The sequence below is a fragment of the Seriola lalandi genome, unplaced genomic scaffold (assembly GCF_002814215.2).
Source record: "Seriola lalandi dorsalis isolate HSWRI2012SDOR001 ecotype SW California unplaced genomic scaffold, Sedor1 jcf7180002054797, whole genome shotgun sequence".
Classification (NCBI taxonomy): domain Eukaryota; kingdom Metazoa; phylum Chordata; class Actinopteri; order Carangiformes; family Carangidae; genus Seriola; species Seriola lalandi.
Genome location: NW_019525350.1, coordinates 95,164 through 107,616, shown reverse-complemented (window position 1 = coordinate 107,616; position 12,453 = coordinate 95,164). Strand labels below are relative to the sequence as shown.

The window sequence follows — 12,453 nt, the reverse complement described above, 5'->3', positions numbered from 1 at the left end:
CCTCACCCCTCTTTCCGATTCATCTTTTATTTTGTTAGCCATTTCAGTGTCGAGAAATGAAAGCATTTGCGCTGAAAGGACAGGTGGGTGTGTGTGAGACACCAGCATGGCGTCTGAATCGTAGCATTAAGAGCAGAGAAAAATATCAAAAGTGAGAACCATTCAGACGGCAGGAGGAGCAGGGATTTGAGCAGATATTAAAAGATGATTGTGCGTGGGCTTTTTCTGCTGTGCTTCGGAGAAAGAATGTAAACCCTGTATCAGTCAAAGTGAGGATAATAAACAGCAGAAACATCAGAACGCAGCACAACAAACACAAACAAAAAGAAAGAATGAAGGGGGGGAGAAGAGTGGCATATAAATAGTTCAAATATTTCAAGTGATTTCAGAATGTGATGGTGAAATACTGGATGTTTGTGTCTTCAGCTGCAGCGAGTTCTTTCCCTCTGTGTTCTTCACTGTAACTGTATAAAAGACACACGAGTCGACTCATGAAATAAATGATAGTCATTAGCTATCAGTCAGAGCTGAGCGTCTGGATGTGAAAATGTTATATGTTATAATCTTGTGCGTTTGGTGACCTCCGCCAGAAAACAACAAAAAAATAATGAGTAGACACATTTGAAAAATTAAGTCATACATCGTCGTCTTCTCTCTGTGACGTGTGGATCAGCGTTGTGGCGTTCCTGAACACTGATCTGATCTCAGTTTTGACAGCTACATCAACACTTACAAATCACTGATGGTTACATCAGCATTACAACATTTTTCAATACTTTTTCTGTTATAAAGTCTTTTTGTTTTTTAAAATACTTTGTTGTTTCCGCCATTTTTTTTTTTTGACACTTTATTTTGATTTGTTTGTTCTCGTGTGAGCTTTGCAAGAAAGATTGTGAGTAAAACAACAACAAGGCTCAGACCTTGTTCTAACTGTGTTACCTTATTAAATTGGACACATGAATACATGTCAGAACACAGTGTGCATCACTTTATTTTTTATTATAATAAGATTGACGGCTGCTTTAATAGTCTGACTTAATAGCTGAAAGAAAAAAGTAGACTCGATCACTTGTGCTGCATGTGGAGAAAACAGTGTGGCCAGTGTAAGGCGATTCGTACAGTAGGTTGAGCCTCTACATAAAAAGAGATTTGAGTTTTAACAGTTTTAATAATACAAGCAAGACGACCAGTATAAACTTGTGTTGGTCAAATAAGGATAAACAGCTGGTGGCAACTTCTCTATTGAGCTGCCTTCGTTTTTTTTAGCCGTGCTAGCAGCGAGAAGTTGGTCCAACACTTTGGTCCAGACTGAAATGTCTCAACAGCTATCGGGTGGATGATGGATTACGATGAGGAATGCTAATGACTTTGGCTATCCCCCTGACTTTTCCTTTAGCATCGCCATCAAATACTTTCCAAACTAATAACATTTCCTTTAGCCTCAGCTGTTTTAATGCTTATTTGCAAATTCTAGCATGCTAAGATGCTAAACTCAGATGGTGCTAAACATTATACCTGGTTGGCATCACCATGCTAACAGTTTTAACATGTTAGCATGCGGACGTCAACATTCACCAACAAAGCACCACTGTTCTTAGTTGCAGCCATACAGAGATGCTAATGGCGGTCGTGTTTCTCTGCACCACCTTAAGGCCTGAGCTTCAGACAAACTACGTCTCACAATGTGGCATCCTACGACATCTAAAGGCACATGTGTTTGTACCTGTCTCAAATGGCCACACATGAAGGCTGGACTTGCAGTTCCAGTTTATACTGGGATAACTGGAAGATAAATTTGTTGTTGTTCGTTAAAGTGAAACTGTTTGAGGCTAGATTTTTTTTATTTGCGCCCCGTAGTGATGCTCATTTTTGGCTCTAGCTCTAAAAGCCTTTATGGTTTCTGTCACTTACGTTGACCGACGTTACATTCACTGGTCAGAGCTTCAGTTTTTAATAACCTTTGTCTTTCCTCATCAGAACCATGTGGAACCCAACGAACAGTAACGACCAGACGGGACAAGTGGCTGCCCGGATGGAGACCACACCGTCTTTGGGCAGCGCGAGCATCTCCATCTCCCAGCAGCAGGCACCCAAGAAATTCGCCCCGATGGTTGCACCCAAGCCCAAGTTCAACCCATACAAACAGATGGGAGAGCCCACCCACTCTGACCCTGCAGGTAAGCAGCACAGGAGACGGTGCCGAATCACTATTAGCAAGCAAATTACAGATTTAACCTCAACTTAAGACATTATCTGATACTGTGACGTGACTGGCCGGCTCTAACCTGTGTGTGGAGCAGTCAAACTCAATATCGGGTGAGAAAATGACTTTGTTTTTATGGTTTCGTGCTGGAAACAACCAAAAGCCCGAGGCATCGTGTTTTTAGGGTTGTTCGTCCGTCCGTCTGTTTGTCTCAGTCTTGTGAATGCGATATCGCAATAACACCTCAAGGGCGGCCTAAACATTCACTCGGAGCCAAGGATGACCTGATTGACACTCTGTCTGCAAATGGTCAAAGGTCAACTTCAGTGTGACATCATAACGTCAAACCCAATGCTGTATCTCAGGAAAGGGGAGATGTGACCATATGTGTATAAGAGACAGGGTGACGACCGCAAGCTCTGTGCTCCACTGTAGTAGCAGCCTCTGATGTGAAAACAACATATTTCTCACTGAAAACGATTCGCTGGAGTCAAAAATGTCAATTTAGTCATAAATTCCATTTTACCAAAAAAAAAAAAAAGAATACACTCAATACTTTTCATGAAATTCCTTTGAAGTCTGGACAAACAGGACGTGTAACCTTCAGCTGGACCGGCTGGCGGAGGCTCGGAACAGTGAGCTGGTGATTCTAGTCTTCACTTTGCAAAGTGTATTTTTAACATGTAATTTGTGTCTCAAACTCAGTGTCTCCACAGTTTGCATTTTTAATACCAGTCTGTATTTCACGTTCCACTTCTGCTTTTCTTTATATCAGCGATAACCTTTCCACAAGTGAGCTACAGCACAAATGGCATTGCATTGATTGTGGGGTAGTCTTCCTGTCTTCAGGTGACTGATTACAAATCAGCGCAAAAACAAAACAAAAAACAGCTGTGAGGTGCAATGTTTTTACTAGGTAATACAACTACTTGGTCACCTATTATTTGCCAGGTGGTACAGCAGATGTATTCATTATCGGTTTCCATAGTTATAGTAATATATATTTTTTTAATTTTTACAAAAAGCTCATCGATTAAAAAAAAAGAAAAAAGATTTCTCAGGCTGATCAGGTCTTCTGTAAACTGTATCTGGACCTTGAACAGACCTCAACGCTTTTTAAAATCACCCACCAAACACAGTGTGAAAAGAACTGGAGTCTCAGAGCATAAAAAGATACTGAAACACATATTCAGTATGCACCTATTTTTGTAGTTTTGGACATAATTTCTTATTATTAGTTATGATAACATTTAAAGTATTTGAAAAGTGCTATAAAAATAAAGTTTTATCATTATTATTAATAGCTGAGATCTAGAAAACCAGAGCTACTGGTAATGATTTACATATTTTAATATAAATGAAAGAATTTGATGCGGATTTGAATAAAGATGGCGATATGAGAGCACCATAACAAAACTAGATCAAAACGTAGTATATGTCTGGACGATGTGCGAAATTGAGGAACCGCTGTAAACGACTGTCATCGCTGCGTTGTATTTGCATTCTGCCGAGTGTCAGCTGGTTTCACTATTTTAATAAAGCTGAATTTCCAGTAAAGCTGTTGTCATCAACATATTTTTCAGTTTCAGGTGTCAGACAATGGACACGCCCCCTGTCTGTCAGCTGAGCGCCGTGACCTAGCGCGCGTTTCCCAGCAGAACCAACAGAGAAACGACCTGTTGATGTCATATCGACATCACACCGGCATCATCACATTAAACTGACAACCTTCCACTATAGTTGTTGATGACGAGGCTGAATCTGAATATGACACAGACGTGAAAAAATACAAACATGTCATAGCTGCGTGCGGAGACAGTGGCATTTCACTGACGTTTTCTCAGAAATTATTATTATATTATTATTATATTCGCAGTGAAGAGAAATCCAACGTTCCAGTAACTCCATGTAGAGAGATGTTAAACCAAAACCAAACATATGCTGCATTTACAATCAAAGTGATCAGTCAGAGACAAAGTTAGAAGGGACAGAATATCTTTTCTCTCACTCAGAGCCTCGGTTTGTCCGAGGAGTCACTAGATCTGTTGGTGTCCATAAATCTAGTGACAAATGTCCAATGGGGAAACTCCAACTAGGCCACGTGGCATTCAGCCGACCAATGGTGGAACTATGATCACTCAGTCAGTTAGTCATATACATAGACATATAGGGCTGGCCCTGCTGTCGCTGTTCATCCAAAAAGCCACATGCAATCCTTGAGCCCTGGACCGGTCGTGCTAAGTTTAATTTAATTACATCTCTAAGTGCTGATTGTAACAGAGGGCCTCGCTGCATGTCTCGTTTCTAATAAACCCACAGTGTAAACACTGTGAGTTCAGGCCTTGTGCTGTTTAAGTCCCTCTTGAGCTGATGCTGGTTTGTTTTTTGGAGAAAGTGCTTCATGTTCATGTCAATAAACACATTTACTGAAAGAGCGTAACAGTCTGGTGTGAAGATTTACATTTAAGGTAAAGATTATTTAAAACAATGTAGAAACACAGACGCTGTGCTCCACAGAGCATAACTGTCTGTTTTACATGAGGCTCATATGACTCCTTTGAGAGGACTTTCTAAATTAAGACTCATGGTGAGAACTAAGTAAAGAAGCACAGTGTGTGTTTTATTTTAAAGTTCATATGATCATAATTTGGTTTAGTTTTGACCAAAAGAAACCCAATAATAGGATGATTTATGCAAACGAATACAAAGAAAACGCCTTTCCATACTAATAAGATACTGTAATTTGAAAAGAAGAAGACAGGAAGTGACTTTGGTGTCACTGGCAAGAAAAAACACTGAGAACTGAAAAGTTAAGACACCTACTCAGTGCCGCTTACAGGCATTTTAAAAGCATTGATGCTCATAATTTGCATATGCTCAAAGTGACTGTATTATACCACAACCACAACAGTACACAACGCGGTGTAAAGAATCTTTTCAACACTGTGCGAACGATGTTCCTGAAGCTCCGCTGGTGTTTAAATCGTTTCTTAAAAATGTGAAATATTTCATTATTCAGACACTTCCGAAGTCTCCGTGAGGGAGATGTCACGAGGGTAGAACGTGACACAAAGATAGTGTTATGCACATAAAGTACTGTATATCAACCCACCGCCCCATCTGGTATGTATGTAGTAATGTGAACATTATCTAAACCTCTGCCCTCAGCCCCCCGAGAGCCCTAGATTTCCAAAACAGGGGGAAACGGTTATGAAATTCAGCAAGTAGTGAACACAGCGTCAGGCTGAAAAACACTGCTGTCTGTGGGGGATTGTGGTTTGAGTCGTGGACCTCTCTCCGGTACTCCAGATGTTCGTAGTGTAAAAACTTGTTCTTAGACGGCTGCTCTGTGAGCTCTGCCCACCACCGAGGAGACAAAAAACCAAAAAAAACCCAGAAAACAGCACATCACCACTGTCGTGTTTTTAGCCGACTAAATGAAATGTGTTTTTTACAGGCTGCCACACTGTTTAAGTTCCCCCTCCCCTCTCAAGAATATGTTCTGCTTACTGTAATTTCACGCGGACGTTTGACCTTATGTGTGCAGAGGTTGATACTGGAAGCTGTTTTCATATTATTAGGGTGTGATAGGAAGCTGTAATTTTAACCATTTATAATTTTAAATGCCTTGAAACCCAGTACACGGGAGGTGTTGGCGGCGGGGGGGGGGGGGTAATAATCCTTACGATTTCAGTGCTGGTTGACTTAGCAACGGCCCTGGTTACGGTTGGTAACAGGAAGTGGGCGCAGCAAACACTCCTACAGCCACGCAAACGTAGCTTGTTGGTAAGCATCAGCAGGTACAGACAAAGACAGTGGCTGCAATGAAACACATTGGCTTTGGTTAAAAAAATGCCAACCATAAATAGAATCACAAACTGACCTGATGCTTCAGATGCTTTTTTTTAAAAATTTTAATCTGCACCAGAAGCTCTTGGAAGGCTTCGTTCAAAACTATTTGGAGCGGCAGGCCCTTTTTTAAAAAACCAATACTTGGCAGGTGATTGGATGAACCATCTGTCAGTCACGTGATGTAGCAGGAGAGCGCTGAAGAGGAAACAACAACACAACAACCACAAGCTGCAGCCCGAGGAGCTTTGAAAAGCCAGTCAGCATGTTGGTGGATGATTCTTCTCTGTAGCTGCCAGAGGTTCCTCCTCCATAGGACACTGATTGCTGATTGGTTTAATAAAGATCTTAATGATTATAACTTTGAACCATGCTTATGATCATGATCTTGGGTGTGGATATTTTAGCCTTGTCTATGAAGAAAAATGTTCATTTTAAGCCCTTTTGGATAAATTGCTTTGACAGACTCAGACAGGAAAAATTGCCTCAAATTCACACCTAAAGAAAAGAGTGAACTTTGGATCTATTAGTGTCGAGTTTCACCTCTGACCGTTTAAACAGATTCTTTGCAAATTAAAATAAAATAAAAAAAACCCCAAAAAACAGCTACATTTTATTCCCAGTTGATGATTTGTGGCATCATTAAAGTCTTGTAATCCCAAAAATGTCATTTTTAATCCAGACCCTTTGCCACTGTCTTATTTTCCACAATTAATCACTGTGTGGGGGAATTAAGAGGATTAATGAAACAATGCAACAGAGGTGGAGATACTTACAGATACATTTGCAGATGATATAATTGTTGTAAATTTTGCTCTTTTAATGTTTTAACTTTTATAAATTCTGTGATATCGGAGCTACATTTGCCAATTATCTCATGACCTGAGGAAAAAAACCCAAAAACTGTTAATCTCACTGTTTCTATGTGTCACTTATGCTGTTCACATTCACTGTGACAGTAATTACACAAGCTGAGTAACATTTAATAGTGTGTCTTGGTTGTAAAGACTCACTGGAGGTCAGTTCTACTGTTGACTGATTTGTAAAAATGAGAGCAGTTTTAAAGCAGTTTTCAAGGTTTAATTTGACATTATCTGGTTTATATGTTCCTATAGAATGCGACGTCTTCTGCTGATAAAATATTATGACTTTTTTGGGCTGCTGCATTAGTCTTCATTAAACATTTGACGATGACAGTGATGATTGCTTGTTGTCAGCATTTTGAACATGCAGAGATGTAAAGCCATCTGCAGACATCTCCACTTGTCAAAGGATAAGACGTCTTTATGAACAGATTATCTGGGTCTCTCTCCGTTTTATTTATTTAATATCTTTTATATCAAATATGGGGACTGTCTGATGTAAAACGGAGGATTAGCATAAAAATTAGGGACAAGTCAATTTGGCACAGCGCCTCGCCGTCCCTTTTGTCTAGCAGGGGCCAGTGTGAGGGCTGGAATGAGCAGTCTGAGGCCAAAGAGGCCGGTGCAGACGGGGCGGTGCACAGTTAGCACGGTCTGCCGTCAGATTTTTATTTAAGGGAGGACTTGTCCTGATTAAAGCCCCAGCAGGAGGAAGGTAAAGACATATAGGTCTCAGACAGTGACCCTTTACTCACAAGTCCTGACAGCAGATCAGATTTTAGGGTTTAAGTTGATCTCATATGGTAGATGTGCTGTGGGGAAGGTCAGTCGTGATTGCTTTGTGAAATATAATTTTCTTTTATGCTTAGTTCTTTGCTGTCGGATCTGAACTTAACTCTTATTAAGATTTTGTTCTGGATATTTGCAGGGTGATATGCATGTGATGGTTGTGTGATTAGAAAAGTGCTCAACTCTGCAAAATACTGTATGAGAGGTGGATAAGATATCATGAATAACTGTATAAGGCAATGCAATCCGGTGCAATATCCCTGCAATAAGAACTACCCTCCGAAACATATTAGGTTCACTTTTGTTAAAGCAGTATTGACCACAGCGTGTCAGTTTCTCTTTGCTTTGTAAAATAACTAAAACAACATGTTATTGGCAGATCTAACACATGCACAAATGCATTATGGGACAAATTGGCCATTCTTGAAAACACTAAATCATTATATTTTGCAAGAAAGAGACAACACATTCCTGCTGCATGATAACGACTGACTTTCTTCCTTGACATCCTTTTAGACATGCATCCTGGTTAAAATGTTTTGCATTCTTGTTATTGGATCTGTGTGCAGCTGTCTGCACAGATCAACACATGTTGATGACTAGCTGTTCGGCCTGTTGAGCGCTCTCTGGGACTTCTCTGTTTCATTGAAAACTACGCACGAGAACGGAGCGTGAAACGCAATGTCGAAGACGGAGGTCATTTTCCCAGAGCAGACGGGTGATTCACCCTCTGTCGACTCTCGTGTCTTTTATGTTTCCTTTTATATGAAACATGCGCACGGACGGTCTGATCGATAGCATGAGAGATCCTTCAGTCTATTGAGCTGATCTGTTTGATTCACTGCTTGTGATTTTGACGCTATTTCAAACAGCTGCTTCACATGTCTGTGTAGAATATCTCAGTCGAGCATTAAATGGGGATTTCTTCTCTGAGTGAATGAAGGAATCATCATCAGCAGCTTCATTCAGAATATTATAATATGAAGCGATTGAAAACCTGAACTTAATGTAACGTAATACAAAATCAAATTTCTTCCAAAAACCTCAACTACAGAAATAACACTGAAGTCATTTTTGTAGTAATAACAACGTGCTGTTTGGTCTCATAATGTCTGGCTGCTAATTGTCGAGCTCGATAAGTTTTGGTCGCGGGATAATGAAAGTTAAACATCCGAGAAGTGCTGTTTTTGATTAAAAAAAACTTCTCGCCCCAAGTTTCCAGAAACGTGCTAATTGTTTGCTCAGAGCAGTTCAAAAGTGTTGAACATGTGCATAAGCTGTTTTTATTCCTCCCTGCTTGACTGGCCAGAGGCAAACTGACTACCGGTTGTTATGTCAGAGTCCCTCATGGGTGTCACCAGGAGAATTTACAGGAAATCCACCAATGAGTGTGTCAGGGTCCCTATAGAAACCACAGGCTCACGCTCTGAGCGCATACAAAAGCCACTTTTATCTAAGTGGAGCACACACACCTCAACTACTTGTTGTATTTTGGCTGCAGTGTGTGTTAAGTCTGTATATGTGATTTAAAAAAAATCTTCGCCTGAAAGTTTATGATTATAAAACCTGTTTTTTTGGGGTTTTTTTGCGTGTGTGAGACAACGCACTCCGTTGATAGTTTTGAATCTGATGTTTTCTGTTGCCTGAACGAGACATTTCACTTCTCTAAATCTCACCATTATCCTAAAGAGGTAAACTGTGTTCTGAAAACAGTTTCCTTCACGTCGTGTCTGTGCAGCGAGATGTCTTTATGATCACAGGAAGAGTCTGAATGCTGAGTAAGATTTCAAAAACTGAATTTATATGTGAAATCTTAGTCTTCTGTTGGATTGCACGGACTTGTTTTGTCATAAAGACATGCTTGATTATATTCTAAAACATACTTAGCCATACATATTTTATAATAAATCTTATATTTATATTTTAGTTTTTAAAAATCCAAAGTGAAATTCAAATTGCTCTTTGACCAGGACACAGAATATTTATCCTCAGTGTTAATTTGACTTGTCACTACTTACTGTTCCAAATTGTAATTGCCAGTGGAAGAAATTCAAGTTTAATATATTTTTCTGCAGTGACACTCAATGTCTTGTTGTTTAATGCCCCGCGTTCAGCAAGAAGACTGTTTATCTGTGAGTGCCGGCATTCAGAGTTGTGGACGCTGCTGCCGTCGACTGATGCTGTAATTAATTTGACTGGTGCAGTATCTCTGTGGGCGGGCACTCAATGTGTTGTAATAACCCTTCAGTGAGGACTGATGTTAGCTGTTGCTCTGCCTCATCTTTTCATTTCAGCGAAACTGGAATTAAAGAGAGGGTCGCTAACAACGACTCAGGAGGCTTTGGCACGATCTTTAGTGACGTTAACAAGCCAGTTGGCTAGTTTTAACTAGCTCGTTAGCTTCCACCGGTGTAGACACTTAACAAGTGCAATGGGTGCAACCAAATGTCAAACACTGTAAAGGACAGGCGGCGTAAATCGCTAATAGCATCAACATTTGGAGGCTATACACTAATGCTGACACGGTCCAGACTGTAGTGCACCACAAGAGTTGGCCGCACGTTTCCCAGAGGCTGGAAACATTCACCCTGTTTCCACAAATACATCCAGACATGGTTTGATCCTTTTGAAAAATATGCACAGTAGATACAGACTCAAAGTTTATATTTCCTTATCCGGTTTAAATTTCTGTTTGACTTTAAACAACCCTTTAAATAGTTTTTCAAAGAAGGACTGTAACCAACATGCAGAGAGCAGGAGTATAAACATAATAAAATAAAAGTATAATAAAAGTAACATAATCGCATCTGAGCTCTCAAAGTGGGGAAATGATGTTTGCTGTTTCAGATGTACTCTATATCTTTGATAAGCTAATGTTGGCCAATATGTCAGCCTGGCTGATTTGTTGGTCTTACCCTGATATACTGTGTGTTACATAATTTATACTAAATCGCGTTACTGCATTAACCGTTCTTATGTCTATATATGGTCTCCTAAGCTCTTTGATAACATCTCGGTCGCCACAGTTAACAAGCCCAACGACAGTGTTCCCCATCATTGAGATTAAGACATCTAATAAATGACATTAGGTGTCCATTAATGGACGTGCATGCTATATTTACACTTTGTGTGGAACTGTGCTTGTTAGCGTGAGAATCCCATCCTCTCACTTGGTCGTACAGCCGTGTGATACAAGTCAGAAGTGAGTGTATGGCCGGTTACCTCACACGGCCTGTGACACTTGGAGTGTACAATAACAGGCTGTAAGTTTACAGTAGATGCTCCGCGTTGCAGAGGCTGCTTGGAAAGGCTTCTTGTTATGAAACTGGCTGAGTTTACACAGCAGTGACTGTCTGCTGTGACATTTGACTGGCTTCATTTACTCTCTCTCTCATTTCTTTATAAGAAATGACAACACAGCTCCCCTCGCAACCTCTGATGAATCATGCTTTCACTCATTAGAAAACCTCACCAGCATCGCAGCTCGAGGCTCTAATGTTTCCGCCCAGTCACTGGTTGAAATGTTTAGATAAAGAGGCCCGGCTCTGGTTTTAAACCATTCACTCTTTTCACAGTATTTGTTTCTTTGCTTTCATACAGACACATAATCCGTCTATTGTCCCTGATCTTGATTTCTCCTCCCGTGGGGATTCTCCTTCAGAGTAGCAGGAGCCACTTTCAGTCTGCTCCTTTGCACTTAAAACAAGTGCATCTCCAAAGACCTCAAATCCCTCCCTTGCATCTCTCAAAACCAAATGAAGTCATAAATCACTCTTCTATACATATCATGCTAATTAAGAGCAGGGCTCAGCTGCTCCTCTCCAGCGGAAGATGGAATAAAACGGGTCCATAATTATGTCAAAACAATGTGCTCTCAACCTCTGCCACAGCGCATTTGGAACGAATGTGTGGGGACAAAACATGTGGACCGACACCCAGGACATAAAACACTTTGTTCATTTTGTCTGGAAGGGATTGTAGGTTTAAAGAAACAAAGAAACAAACAAAATAAATAAAGCAGATTTTCTTTTGTTTTAAACACAGATTCCTTCAAGTTTGTGCAGCTACAAAAAGATGAGTCATTTAGATTTTAGGGGGTCAGCTACTGTAGAAGTTTTTCCCCGCTCAACACCTCTGCTGTAGATGTTTATCATGTGACACATGTGGCTCCACACTGTCGCACTCCCCTGCCCTGACTGTGGCTCGCAGCAGCGTGTTCACATGCTGACAGACACCAGAAAGTCAGACTTTCAGCAATAAATGAAGTTTAGATTGTGGCAGATAATTTATGCTCCGTGCCCCGAACAACATGTGAGCAAAGTGTGACTTTCGTTACAGAGATGGGACAAAACAAAAACTCGGGCCTGTGTTCTTCAGGGGGCTTATCAGTTTCCCGCTCTTGCAAACTGTTCCTTCACTGAGATGTTTTATGCATCATGTGAAAAGGCAGTTATATTATGTACCAGGCTTTGTTCTTAAGTCCTTAAAGGCCAGATGGCTGCCGCTTGCACACGTGTAACTCTGATAATATTGTACATATGTAAATCTATAAGCATATGCTCGACCTTCAGCGTACCCCCCCACCCCCACCCCCATATACTAATCCTTACCACAGAGAAGACCTACTTAAAAAATACTCATCTGCAACCTGCAAAGTTTTATTTATTTTTTTCTGTTGCAGAAATAATTCTCTGCTGGTATTTCTCTTTTCTAGTTTCATACACTCACCGGCCACTTTATTAGGTACGC

At 40.5% G+C, this 12,453-nt stretch overlaps 1 protein-coding gene across 5 annotated transcripts in view; it reads left to right on the top strand.

The window, feature by feature from the left end:
- Nucleotides 1-12,453, top strand: part of lpp (LIM domain containing preferred translocation partner in lipoma) — a 142,670-nt gene that overhangs the window by 48,872 nt on the left and 81,345 nt on the right. For all 5 annotated transcript variants that reach the window (XM_087179199.1, XM_023425955.2, XM_087179200.1 and 2 more), the window contains one exon: nt 1,978-2,177. In XM_087179199.1, the coding sequence (XP_087035325.1) occupies nt 1,982-2,177 (196 nt within the window). In that variant the 5' untranslated portion in view covers nt 1,978-1,981. The remainder of the gene's footprint in view (nt 1-1,977; nt 2,178-12,453) is intronic.